This window comes from Protopterus annectens, chromosome 3.part0, assembly GCF_019279795.1.
Source record: "Protopterus annectens isolate FY-2018-M chromosome 3.part0, PAN1.0, whole genome shotgun sequence".
NCBI classification, from domain to species: Eukaryota; Metazoa; Chordata; order Ceratodontiformes; family Protopteridae; genus Protopterus; species Protopterus annectens.
In genome coordinates this window covers 1,918,831,118-1,918,845,131 of record NC_056731.1, presented here as the reverse complement: position 1 = coordinate 1,918,845,131, position 14,014 = coordinate 1,918,831,118, and the positions used below count along the sequence as shown (strand labels likewise).

Here is a 14,014-nt window from a genome sequence, read left to right as displayed (position 1 = left end):
TAGTGCAGAACAAGTGGGTAAACATACCTTACAATGTGGTTTTGATGCTCTAGAGGCCTCATGTAGAGCTGCTGTTACATGCTCAGTCATACGTAGGCATGTCTGGCTCAAGGAACAAGCCTTGCCTGATCATGTCAAAGCTAAATTACTAGACGCCCCTCTTCAAAAGGATGTACTATTTGGGGCTAATGCTGAGGAAGTATTACGGAAAATGGAGGAAAAGGCTAAATCAATGCAAACTGTGAAAGAATTTCTGCAGGTTCAACCCCCATGTTTTAGTAGAAATTGGCCTTCCAAAAACTGGTCCTTTCCTGCCACAGACAGACCCCAAAGAGGCAGATAAATGCGCCCGAGGGGCAGAGGACAAGCACAAGGATCGTGTAGAGGCAGACAATGGCAAGCTCCTATACAAAGAGGTGGTGAGGACAACTCGCAATCTTTCAGAAAGCAAACCCAATGACTTTCCCCTTTGCATGCCAACCAGGTCTCAAATGGCAGCCTCCTTAGGAGGAAAGCTGGCACTATTTTCAAAAAATTGGCATGTTGTCACAAAGGACAAATGGATCCTGGACATTATAAACAGAGGCTACAAATTCCATTTTCATGCCCTTCCAAAAATGAGAGGCATGCCAAACCTGCCACACAATCAAAGGGCAGAGGCACAAAGGCAAATTTCAGATCTCATAAACATGAAAGCTATTCAAGAGGTACCTACACACGAACAAGGTCAAGGTTTTTATTCCAGGCTATTTCTGGTGCCAAGGAAGGGAAAAGATTGGAGACCTATTTTGGATCTTTCCATCCTAAACACATTCCTACTCGTACCAAAATTCAAGATGCTCACTCTACAGCAACTTCTTCCCATGCTGGGTAAGGAGTCTTGGCTGGTAACATTGGACCTCAAGGAGGCATACCTGCATGTCCCAATCAGACAAAATTGCAGAAGATACCTCAGATTTCTTGCAGGTTCAACCCATTATCAATTCTCTGCATTGCCCTTTGGCTTATCTACTGCGCCCAGAGTATTCACAAAATGCCTGGCATCAGTAATTGCCTACTGCAGACTTCAAGGGATACAAATATACCCTTATTTGGACGATTGCCTGATCCAAGTGGACAGCAAGCACATTCTTCTGAAACATCTGGCTTATGTAATAATGTTATTAAACTCTCTGGGATACACAGTCCACAAAGAAAAATAAAGGCTAATACCCTCTCGGAAGATAATTTTCCTGGGTGCCAATTTGGACACAAACACCCAGATGGCCTACCTCACGCCAGAGAAGCAGGGGCAACTAATTCAATACTTCAGAACACTGGCAAATTGCACCAGGCTGACTGCAAGGAAAGTCCTGCAGGCTCTGGGATTCATGGCATCTTGCATCTTACTAATCCCACGTGCAAAGCTGCATATGAGAAAAATACAATGGTACCTAAAAACATATGGTCTCAACACAGCCACAGTTTGGAAACAGTAATACCACTAATTCCATGTCTGCAAAAGGAAATTCTGTGGTGGGCTCAAGCATGTCAAACAAACACAGGTCTTCCATTCAGCAAGCCTCAAGCAAATCAAGTCATCACAACAGACGCGTCGGACTACGCCTGGGGGGCGCACATGACAGACATTGCATTCAGGGCAAATGATCCCAAAAAGAAAATCACCTTCACATCAATCAAAAAGAAATGCTAGCAGTAATAAATGCTATTATAGCTTTCAAGGACCTTCTACAACCAGGTCAACTATTGATAAGAACGGACAACACCACAGTTATGTGGTACATAAACAAGCAGGGAGGAACACATTCTTACCCCCTATGCAGACTGGCCATGTCACTTTGGAACATGACCATGGACTTACAAATGGAACTACAAGCACAGTACTTGCCAGGCAAGGAAAACACGCTGGCAGACAACCTCAGCAGGAATATGACAGATCCACACGAATGGAAGTTGCATCCAAAAGTTTTTACAGAAATAATCCAAGAATGGGGAAGGCCAGACATAGATCTCTTTGCCTCCCACAAAAATCATCAATTGACAAAATTCTGCTCAAGGATCTTCCATCCAAAGGCCTGGAGAGTGGATGCTCTCTCTTTCAATTGGACATCAATGACAGTTTATGCCTTCCCGCCTCTTCCTCTGCTGCCCAAAGTCCGACTGAAGACCAGAGCAGACAGACCAAAGATGATCCTCATTGCTCCGGACTGGCCAAGGCAACACTGGTACCCACTCCTGAGGAGCCTGACGCATTCCCCACCATGGACCCTGCCTCTAATGCCTCTTCTTCTGACTCAGCACAGCTTCAAAACTCTTCACAGTCAGCTAAAAACACTCAATCTAGCCGCATGGAAGATTCCTTAGCATCACAGCAGGCCCTACTCTCCAAGGAGGTGCAGGATGTCATTTTGGAGGCCAGAAGGCCATCAACTAGAAAAGCTTACTCCTCAAAATGGAAACCTTTTTGCGTCTGGAATGAGAAAAAGGGCCAGGACCCTGGAAAACTGAATTTACCTCAAATACTACAATATTTGGCGGAACTGCTAAGCAGTGGACTTTTCTCCTCCATCAAAATCCATGCCTCAGCTATTTCAGCAGAATACAACACTGATCCACCTTTATTCTCTCACCCTCTCTTAAGACAGTTCCTCAGAAGGGCTAAGAATTTAAGACCTCCAAGGAAACAACCAATACCTGCTTGGGATCTTAATTTAATTCTCAAAAAAACTGACCTTGCCTCCTTTTGAGCCAGCTGCCTGATCAGATTTGCAATATTTGTCCTGGAAAACAGCTTTCCTTCTGGCTATCACTTCAGCTCGTAGAGTGTCAGAACTACAGGCTCTCATGGCTGTCCAGCCTTTTATCATCTTCCATCAGGACAGAGTTTCCTTATGAACCAGCTAGTCCTTTATGCCTAAAGTGGTATCCAGGGTAGCTTTAAATCAGGCCATACATTTACCTACTTTTTATCCTAATCCTCAAAACAAGAGGGAGAGATTACTACATTCCTTGGACATCCACAGACAACTGCGTTATTATTTGGACAGAACAAAGCCTTACAGAAAAGCAGAACAGCTCTTTGTGGCCTATGCGGTAGGAGTTCAAGGAAAGCCAATTTCCAAACAGACAATCTCAAAATGGATAGCACACTGCATACACTTTTGCTATTCTTTTCATGGCAAAACTGTACTTACAGACATTAGAACCCATTCCACCAGGGCCACAGCCACCTCTGCAGCCTTCCTCAGAGGAGTTACCTACCAAGGATATTTTGGACGCAGCCACTTGGAGTTCTGTGCATATCTTCTCCAAGCACTACAACCTACCATTATACTCCAAATCTAGAGCAGGCTTTGCCACTGCAGTCTTGCTGGGCATTTTGGCTCCTCCTAGTTCCACCTAGTGCCTACCACCCCTTTCTTAGCTTTGGGGTTCTACCCATCTGTTATGACTGCAGCTGTATGCACGATGAACATAGTACAGTTTTGTACCTACCATAAATGTAGATGTTCGAGTGCTAATACAGCTGCAGTCCAGGTTTCCCTCCCTCCTTCCCCTCTAGGGGTTTTCTTTTATGGTATATTTGCTTGCAACTACTGTTTTTTGATTATATTGCATTGCATTATTACATAATTTCATGTATTGCCTTCCTTCTGGGGGCACCTGACATCTGGGGCAAGAAAAACTGAAGAAAATGGCTTTGGCTGGTTCTTTTATACCCCTGTCGCACTGACGTCAGGGAAGAAGCGACGACAACCGACGCCGGACCTAGACTTTGGAATTCGGCCGACCGAGGACCCGCCTGACGGCAGGAGAACCCATCTGTTATGACTGCAGCTGTATTAGCACTTGAACATCTACATTTATGGTAGATACAAAACTGTACTTTCTGGCTACCCTTTTAGGGGGCACCTGACATCTGGGGCAAGAAAAACTGAAGAAAATGGTGTCGGCTTCTTCTTTTATACCCCTGACGACCTGACGTCAGGGAAGGGGTGACAGAAAGCGACGCAGGACCCAAGACTTTGGAATTCAGGCCGACTGAGGGCAACCTGCCAGCAGGATTACCCAAATGTAATGACTGCAACAGTGAATACACTTGAACTTCTAAATTTATGGTAAGTGTACACAACTGTACTTCTCTTATCCAGTCTCACTTGTCCACTCTTCAGCTGACACAGTGGGCGATAGGGTTTTTGAGTCATGCTTATCCTATGTGTCACTGAAAGTCCATGCATCTACTTTCTCTGTCTGCCTTCCTTGGTAATTCTTCTTTTTCCTCCCTGCTGTTCTTGTACGCCTGCAAGAAAGGGGGGAACACATGTGATGTATAACTAATTTACATAAGAAGATAGTATTTATGGCTGTAACTGGTAAGCAGTTAGCTTTATCAAGTTGTCTGCATTGATGGGTTTGTGCATCTGTTAGGCAAAACAATTTCCATACCATGATACATTGTTGCCTGCAGTCTGAAGCAAGGCTATGTTGAGAAGAATGTAGGGGATGAGTGGCATTGTGTATTCCAACTTGCATAATAGGACATTTTTGCGTAAGGATTTCCTGATTTCAAAGGATAGAATGTTAGAAATACTTTAAGAAGGTTTTAGCTTCTTTTTGATCCTTATCATTCCCACAATTTTGCTGTTTCCTTAAATGCTTTTAATGTAAATATCCCAAGATTCTGCCATTCAGTGCCACTGAACGGAACCACGATCTAGCAGCCTGTAAACATTGCGGATAGAACTGCACTGCCAGTCTGATTGAGCATGTTTTGTTTTTATTTGTTTGTTTGCTAGGATAGAGAACTAATACATCTAGACCATTTCAGGATCTGTAAACTGATATTAAAGTGAAAGGTAATAATAAACATCATCATATATGGGTTTTTGTTCATCTTTGAATGAAAACAGTCCTGTAACTATACGTAAGGAAATTGTGCTGCTTATTCTTGTCATTTATTTCTGTACTTACCATAAATGCCCCTCATCCATTCTTTGTTGCTGTTATCCCCCATGTGCTTGATTTCAGTGGTTAGGATGCTGCTTTTATGGTTGATAGTTCTTGCGTTGATCCAGGCTACCTTTGGTCTATACATGGTAGCTGTTGTGGTTATGCCGTGCCTCTGTATTTTGACAAAAAAAAAAAAAAGAAACAGTGTTCTGGTTTAGTGAAAAGGGCAGTGCCATAGTAAATCAGCAGAATCTAGTATGGTAATGCATCTTTGGAAAAATTCTTTGTGCAGCAGTGTCCTGTTGCAGTTAATGTGAAACTTATTTGTATGTATAAACACCTGTTCTTTTTAGTAAACGAGGCTGACAACCTTAACACTTAGTTATGGTGCAAATTTTGTTGTAGTTTAGTACACAAGTAAAATCACTTTGATGGACCTTGACATATTTACATAATGTGAGTATCTCATGCACAGTTGCATTGTGTTTTGTTTCTGTGGTAGCACATTAGATGAGTGTCAGTTCTGTTTTTTTTAATGTATCACTGCTGTTTTTTAATATATTATACATTGGTGAGCTTGACTATGATGCGTTATTGCTGATTGAGGTTCATCATGAAATATTTTGAAATATTTACAGCTCCCTATTGCTTAACCAATTGAGCTAATGGACATCACACTTGGGATGCTGTTCATACAAGTGAAACTTTGCAGGTACAGAAGTTCTATAGGGTGTAGCTGAAATGCATCATAATGCACTCTGTGCTGTCAACATTGTCTGTATGCTTTTAAAAACACCATTTTTCCAGATTTCACTTCTCCTAATACTGTCTAGCTTGAGCTCCTTAGAATAAATTCTAGTCTCTTCAAAACTTAAGAGTAGACTGTGTAACACTCAGAGGTCTGAGAAAGAAGTGAAGCCTGCATAAACCTTGTATTTTTAAATAGCATATAGAAATTGGTGTAAGTTTGACTATGCCATTACTGTCTGACAATGAGAAAAGCAAAGCTGTAGTTAGGATGGGGGCAAAGGGGGAAGGAAACAGTACAGGTCTTTGTTACATTTTGTTTTGCTCTTCTACTTCTCCAGCTGAAGGATTGCTAAGGGTGTCAACTGCCCCAGCTACAGAGCTGATGTTTACTTCTGTGCTTTGTCCAAATTCTGAACATGTTTTTATAAATACCAAGTCCATTATAGTTTTGTATTTTTTTCCACAGAAAGCTTCAAAGACAGTGAACATTTACCAGAAATCCTTGCGCTTCGATTAGTACATACTTATGGATCCATTATCACAGGAAGCAAGGTAGATACATACTTCTTTTACTAACTATACTCTTACAAAATATATATTGTAAATAACATTGTTGATTCAAAGTGTATGTGACATTCACATTTTGACTTTAAGAAGTGAGTTTACTTACAAACTGGGAAGTATGTTAGTAAATCATAACTGTTGAAGATGAAGCTTTCTGCATGAACTTGTTTGTAATAGGGAGTAGTTTTAGTGAGATGTCCTTTAATAAGACCAGATAACTTATCATTGAATTTGAGGAAATGCACAGGATTAGAGTAGTCATGCAGTTGTCATAACTGTGCTCTCCTCATTTGTGCTTTTGGTGTACCTTGTATTAAATCTGCATGTTTGCCATAAGATGAGATAATATGTTGGTAGCACAGGGGTGTAGAGCTAAATACTGCAACCTTGTGGCACTGGATTATCTAATTCATTTCTCAGCTGGGCTGTTGTATGCGTACAGTGTGCATGGTATTTCCATTTCTGCATGACTTTTTCACGTGGTTCTTGGTGACACAGGGATAGCTGAATTTATTAGGCTTCTAGCTTGCCCATATGCATGCTTATGACTTAGGTGAGTGTGTGTGTTTGTGTGCACCGATGTGCGCGTGTGTCTTCTAATGGAGTGGCATTCTGTCAGGGACTAGTTTTCTGCCTTATACCTCTCTTAGTTGAGATAAGCTCCATCTCATCTTTGACCCTAGTATTGGAAAACAAATGAATGAGATGCTGTAGTCTAGGTTGATCCAGCCTCTCCTCTTGAAGACCTTTAGTAACTTGCAGGTTCAAGTCAGTTTGACACAGAGAAACATATTCAGGCTTCAGCTCTTCCCCCTTCCTCATAATGTACTCCTGTCTAACTTGAACACCATTTTTCCAGGTTTCACTTCTCCTAGTACTGTCTAGCTTGAGCTTGAGCTCCTCAGAATAAATTCTAGTCTCTCCAAAACTAAAGAGTAGACTATGTAACACTCAGAGGTCTGAGAAAGAAGTGAAGCCTGCAAAAAAATTGCTGCTGCTGACCTCACAATGGAAAAGGACAATGACTTCTTTAGCTTCTCTTTCAAAAAAGTGATAAAGTGCTGTTATGCATGTTTTTCTATAGTATATTGACTGATTTATCTTCTGATCTTAATCCCAATCAAAGCCAATTTTTACTTCTTTTGAGAGGTTATTGGTTTTAATGTTTTAAGGTTCTTCTGGCTGTTTTACTGGATGTTTTCACCTATTCTGTTTTAGCTTTATTTGCATGTTCTTGTTCTTAAGCATTACTGGGTTATTTTTAGCCTATACAGTTTAGCAACTGAGTGGGTGTATGTGTGGGGGATTGTTGTGTGCACTTGTGCTAGTACAGCATAGATTACCACTCAGGATTTGAAAAAATGCAAGAAATAACAGTCACGGGATTCTACCACAGGTCTGAAATGTCTTGCATGGTATACCTGGGATCCCAATGTTCATAGGTTCATAGGTTCATACTAGGCTATCTGCCCAAGGGCATTTATAAGCCTAGCCCATAGTTATGTTGAATAAAACTATGCCTATCATTTTCTGTGCCTCTGTCAAGCAGTGACACTGAAGTAATCACTGGGATCTCCCATCCATTGGTCAAGATTCCTCTTGAACAAGGCCAGCGTTCCACAGCATAGGGAGTTTCTGGGTGATGAATCTGTCCTTGTGGTTCTGAGGGATCTAGATTTTTGAGGTGAAGCATATTCATCAAATCTGTATGAGACTGAATAGAGCTGGAGTTCTTTCAGTTGGGCAGCATAAGACATATTTTTGAGACCCTTTATCCTTTTGGTGAGGAACTTTTGGGGCCTTTCAAGCTGCATCAGGTATCTGGTCAGATACCAATCATAGGTCTAATGAGTGATATAGAAGGTTTTCCTAACTACTTTAGCAACATGAGTGTCATGATGACTTTTCTGTGCTCAGTGGATTGCCACCTATATGGTAGCTAGGGGTAACCTTGTTTTAACTTCAGGCCATGGCTCTGGCACCAGTTATCCATTTCTGTTCCTGTGTTTGCTTGTACTCAACTCTGACCCTGTGGGTTCTGTCACTTAGCCAGTTTGCAACCCATCTTGTGATGTATGGGTTTACTGCCTTTCCCTCATCAATGGCCTTGGTGACTGTCGTCAACCAAGTTTAAGAGGCAGGATCTGGATCCAAAGTCTGCAAGTTCCCTATGTCTTTATTTATGAGTTCCATTATGATCCTCTCCATGGCTTTGCAGATAAGGCTTGTCAATAATTTCAGGGTCTGTGGTATGAAGTGGGACCACAGTGCGCCGCCGCCCTTTGAGTGCATTATCCTGAGGTGAGGCTAAGATTAAACAGCTGTCCTAACTGTGGGTTTAACTCGGGACACCATCCGTCCCATGGATGCTGTGTTTTTTGGAGATGTTTGGGGGCTACAATCCTCTGGAATAGATATCTCTCCTTTTGGGAGAAGTTTGCACTGAACCTGTCAGCCAGTATGTTTGTGTAGGTTCAGTAATTTTCACATCATTTTGAACTAATTTAAAGAAGGCCTTATGATTGTCTTTAGAGTCCTGCTCTTAGTTTTACTTATAATGATCAAGTAGCTTCCTCCTTTGTAGAGCTTGTTTCTTAGTTTTGTTTGGGATTGCCTGATCCATGCAGTCCGGCTCAGAGTTTTTCACTGTGGTCTTTTTTATGATCTGATCTCACCAGTGAGGGAACATTTTGATCCCATGTTCGTGATGATGAGATCAAGTATGTTTTCTCCTCTTGTGGAGATGGTGACTAGTTGTTCCATGGCATTTGAGTTTATGAACTCGTGTTAGGGCTTGAGTAGTCCTAGTATGATGGTGTTTGAGTTTCCTGAGTTTGAGTACAAATTGCAGAGCAGTCTCCTGTTAGTGCTGGGGTGCTCTCAGGAGCCTTGAACCAGGTTTCTGTCACAGCACAGACATCGATGTTCTCCATATTGAGAAGGGCCTCGAGTGCGTGCATCTTGAGATTGAGACTTCTGGCATTGAGCTGCATTACCCTTAGTTTTTTTCCTTTTTGGTGGTCTAGGATGTTGAGGTTAAGATAGCCTCCCAGGTGAAAGATAACCATAATGACTTCTTCAGCTATGTCCGAGTCCTCAAGGGCAACACACAGTATTGTGCTGAACTGGTGGTTAATGGTAACACATTCACCGAGCCTGGCGATATAGCAAACCTGTTAGTGGACAAATAGAGTTCCACCATTATCCCATCTCATCCCCAAACATCCCCCAAGAAATATACTCAAATATATCCCCTCCAACTATAACTAGGGAGCATGTACTTGTACTCAAGACGAGAACACAACCTTAGTGGACCCCAATAACATCCCAGGATGTCTCTTGAACACAACTTATCTGAACCCCTGGAGTCACTCTTTACCTAGTCTTTAAACAGGCTTTGTTGACAGAGCCTGGAAACTACAGACCTATTAATTTAACTAGTCTTATTTGCAAAGTCATGGAAAGAATTATCATGGAAATTATCAACAAGGACATAGGAGACCTCCAGACACTGGATTCATCCCAGTTTGGCTTTGTCAGAGGAAGATCATGCTTACTGAACCTGGTGGATTTCTTTGAAAAAGTCACTGTGGCAAAGGATGAGAAAGTAGTGCATGCTGCCTATCTAGATCTGGCTAAAGCATTTAATACAGTACCTCACTTAGGCATCGTCAACAAACTTGGGGGACTAGGTATAAACATCTTTATAACACACTAGATGGCTGGCTGGCTGGCTCACAGATATGACCCATAAGGTTAGTATCAGTGAGACCTCCTCTACAAAGAGGCCAGTCACCAAGGAATCCCTCAGAGCTGTGGGCTGGGGCCCTCTCCTCTTTGGCATCAACTTATTGGAAGTGAAAGCCAATGTCACAGGCCTCTGGCTCACCAAGTTGCAGAAGATTGCAAAGTGGGAGCAGTCATTGAATCCGCCAAGACAAGAACACCCGTTAGGAAGGTCCAGCACAGACATACAGATGCTTGGTGCCAAAGCAGTGGCTTAAAACACAATCTCAAGAAATGCATTATAGTACCGTTTAGGAAGCTGGCCACCCTGGGTAACTACATCATCAATAAAACACCCCTAAAAGCTGATCTAGTAGTCAGGGATCTGGGAGCTTGTGTCAGTAGTAACCTAGCCTTCGATAAACATGTGTCCAAGGTAGTAGTAAAATCCCTCTGTGTTGCTTAACTTATAAATAAAAGCATAGCATTTTAGGTCCAGTGAGGTCATCGTACCACTGTATTCGCCCTAATCAGACACGCCATGGAGTGTAATGCCCCTTTTCATATGTACCTGACCAGACACATGCAGCAGCTGTAATGTCCACAAAGGTTCCTTACAAAAAGAATACAGGGAGTAAGCACAATGTTGTATGCTGATTGCCTCAAAGCCATGTCTGTTTGTTTGGTGTCATACTGACTTTTGAGAGGTGATCTTTGCCTGGCAGACAACACATCCCTGGACACTGTTTTGATGAAGCTTTTACACACACAGAAAAGCAAACTGCATCAGAACTTCTAGATCAAAAGACCTACATTTTGCTTGTGAACATAAATGTTTTGGAGGCAGATGTTGAATTCCCATTCTCTGGAACAGACTTCCCATCCATGTGAAGCAGAGCTCCTGCCTAACCCTATTTAAGCACAACTTGGACCAATGGATGAGTAATTGAGAATTCACCCTCATCTGGCACCTATGTCCTTGATGAACAGAGGCAGTTAGTAAATCGTATCCTATATAAATCAAATTTGTAGGTCACATTTGGGTTGCACAGCTAGACTTATAAAGGCCCTAGTGGCCATTAGCTTATGATACACCTATGAACTTATGGCTGGTGTTCCAAAATTGGTTATTTTGGAAAGGATTAACTAAGGAAGACTAGGGAGGAAAGTGGTACCCCCCCCCCCATGGAGTCAGGCAGGGCCTCCCTCTGTCAGGTCCTTCAGGTTTGTTTTGTTGACATCCCCTCCATAGTAGCCATTAATTTATGATAGATTTTGGACTGTGACAAAATGATGAAAGCTCTGATACAGGCATAGGTGAAGATAGGTCTTATCCCTTCTCCTTCTGTGTCCACTATGGGTAGGGATTCTGCCTCTCTCCTAATTGTTGTCCTCATTGGTCTGCATTTCTGCATTGACTGCGATGGAACCAGATAACCACCTATAGAAGCACAGTCAAAATCAAAATCATGGGTGCACAACTATTTCTGCTTCCTGCATTGACTTTTGCATCTAGACCAGCAATTGTGATAGAAAGTCCATATCTCAGAATCAGAATTTATTTGAAATGGCTTTATTAAATTACAGTTTAAACAGTGATATAGATATTCATCCGTTAATGGAAAGGAAAACAAGCCACAGTGACATTTTTCATTATTTTTCATTGAATGTACATGTATCTGTGTGTGTGTGTGTGTGTGTGTGTGTGTGTGTGTGTGTGTGTGTGTGTGTGTGTGTGTGTGTGGGTGTGGGTGTGGGTGTGGGTGTGTAGCCTTTTTAACAACTACCATTAATTTTAGCTTTACATAAATTGTTCAATCCCTACTTTCCCTTAAGCCTCACTCCTCTTCCTGAACATTATTTTGCATGTAATGTTCCCACAAATGTATTTCCATAACATTTGCTCCTTCCCTTTTTCTAAAAATGTCCTACCTCTAGTTCTTTCATCTTGTTTACATTATTCAGTACTTCAATTACAGTCAATTTAAATTTTGATTTCCATTTTCTAGTAATTGCTTCTTTGAGAACTAGTAGCGTTAAACTCTAGTAAGACTTTGCTGTGTTTATGCAATTCATATCCTATGTCCCAACTCAAAAGAATCATTTACGTAGTTGCAACCATTTGCCGCCTTAATGTTTTTGACAAAGTGCTCTGTACTGAGTTTTTTAAAATCTACCAACTTGTTGCACTACCAAAAAACATGTTCCCATTGGCCTTGCTCTGTTTCCCATCACACTTCTAGCAGTTGTAATTCACGTGAGGAAGAATATTCTGAAGTTTGCTTGGGGTATAAAAATACCTGTGCAGTCTCATTGGTAGAAATAGGTGAGACCACCACTCATGCAGGAGGACAGGGCTGTTTGAAAGGGAATGACCCTGGTGGAAGTGAGGAGATGCTCTCCATGGACAGACCATCGCATGAACCATTCTCCTTTGTCTTGTCAGGTGCACATGAGTTTAGGCTGGAAAAAAATGAAGAGCCTTCAAACCACCATTTATGACTGCTTTGATGATAACACTGATCAGTAAGTTCTTACTTAGTGAAAGAAATGAATGGACTCATTGACTACAAAAATGTCTGATAGTCGTCAGGCTGCAGGGGCACAAAGTTGCAAAAAAAGTAATAATAAAAAGAATTTTCTGAGAAATGCCAGAGAGATCTAAACAATTAGAATATAATAGAGACAACACCTGGAGTAAAGACAAGGCCTTGTAGAATGCCAGAGTCACTGAAACCATTAGTAAGAGCAATGGTTAAAAATGCTTAAAGTAGGCATGATAGAAGAGGTACATTATGACTGGTACACACCAGCTGTGGTAGCAGCTAAGCCTGATAGACATATCAGTTTATGTAATGACTTTAGGAAATTGAATATCATTTTAAAGTTTGGTATCCCATGCCCTGAACTGATGAGATGATCAAGAACCTAAGAAAGGCCATATAATTAACTACACTAGTTTTGACAAACTGGTATTGAGAGGGTATCTCTTAACCATTTTAGGAAAGGCCAGATAACTGACAACACTAAACTTGACAAAAGGGTTTCACTTACCCAGTTTGGCAAAGAAAAAAATAACCTTTGTCACTTCTATTTTCTTTTTCCTTATACAGTGTAACCATTTGCCTTATATGAAGGCCCAGCTCTCTTTCAGTGGGAGAGGTGTATTAACTTTAAGAACTACTCACAGTATGCTGCTGCAGACCTGAATGATGTGGTTATTCTTTTAGATGTGTGGAAGTCTCATTTATCAAAAGTGCAGGCTTTACTAGAGTCTATAAGACTAGCAGACTTGAACATGAATGCTGAGAAAAGTAAACTGAGCATGCTGGAAGCTAGGTATTTTGGCTACCTTTTTAGGAATATGGTGATAAGACACCAAGTAGACGCCTTGATATACCATCTACTAAAAGGCATGTAAATGCTGTTCTCAAGCTAAATGGGTATTGCAGAAAGTTAATGCTTAATTTCGCAACTACTTGCCTGTTTTTTGACAGAACTTACAAACCTGCAACCTTCTGTCAAGGTGCAGTGGTCTATTGAGGTGGTCATTTCGTATTATGAATTAAACAGGATCCTGAGTTAGTGATGCCTGATTTTACTAAAGAATTTGCCTTGTATACCAGCACATTAGAGGTAAGTTTAGGGGACATTGCTTTCCCAATGCATTCAAGGGGAGGATCACCCAGAGTGCTGCATCAGCAGGACGTTGTTAAATGTCAAAAAGACAATCATCCACTGAAAAATAGTTTTTAGCTGTAAAGTAGGGTTTTTTTGTGCCTTCAAATACTGTTTGTTGTGCTACATTGCAGTGGCTTAGTAGGCAGACTGATGCCTGTGGAAAGTTATGCCAATGGTCACTGTCCCTTCAACCTTATCATTATACAGTGACTCACAAGTACAGTAATGCCCTAAATACAGCATAGTCAGCAGAAAGGTTGATGAGTTATAGAGGGCTTACAACCCATCATTGCAAGTCTAAATCCCTAGTTTTATGTTGACAGAGGGTAGTTGTAACATGTTG

General features: G+C 41.4%; 1 protein-coding gene across 1 annotated transcript in view; it reads left to right on the top strand.

Moving 5' to 3' along the window:
* Positions 1-14,014, top strand: part of NBEAL2 (neurobeachin like 2) — a 3,059,867-nt gene that overhangs the window by 1,331,071 nt on the left and 1,714,782 nt on the right. The window contains exon 7 of the mRNA XM_044066003.1: positions 6,167-6,252. Coding sequence (XP_043921938.1) covers positions 6,167-6,252 — 86 coding nt within the window. The remainder of the gene's footprint in view (positions 1-6,166; positions 6,253-14,014) is intronic.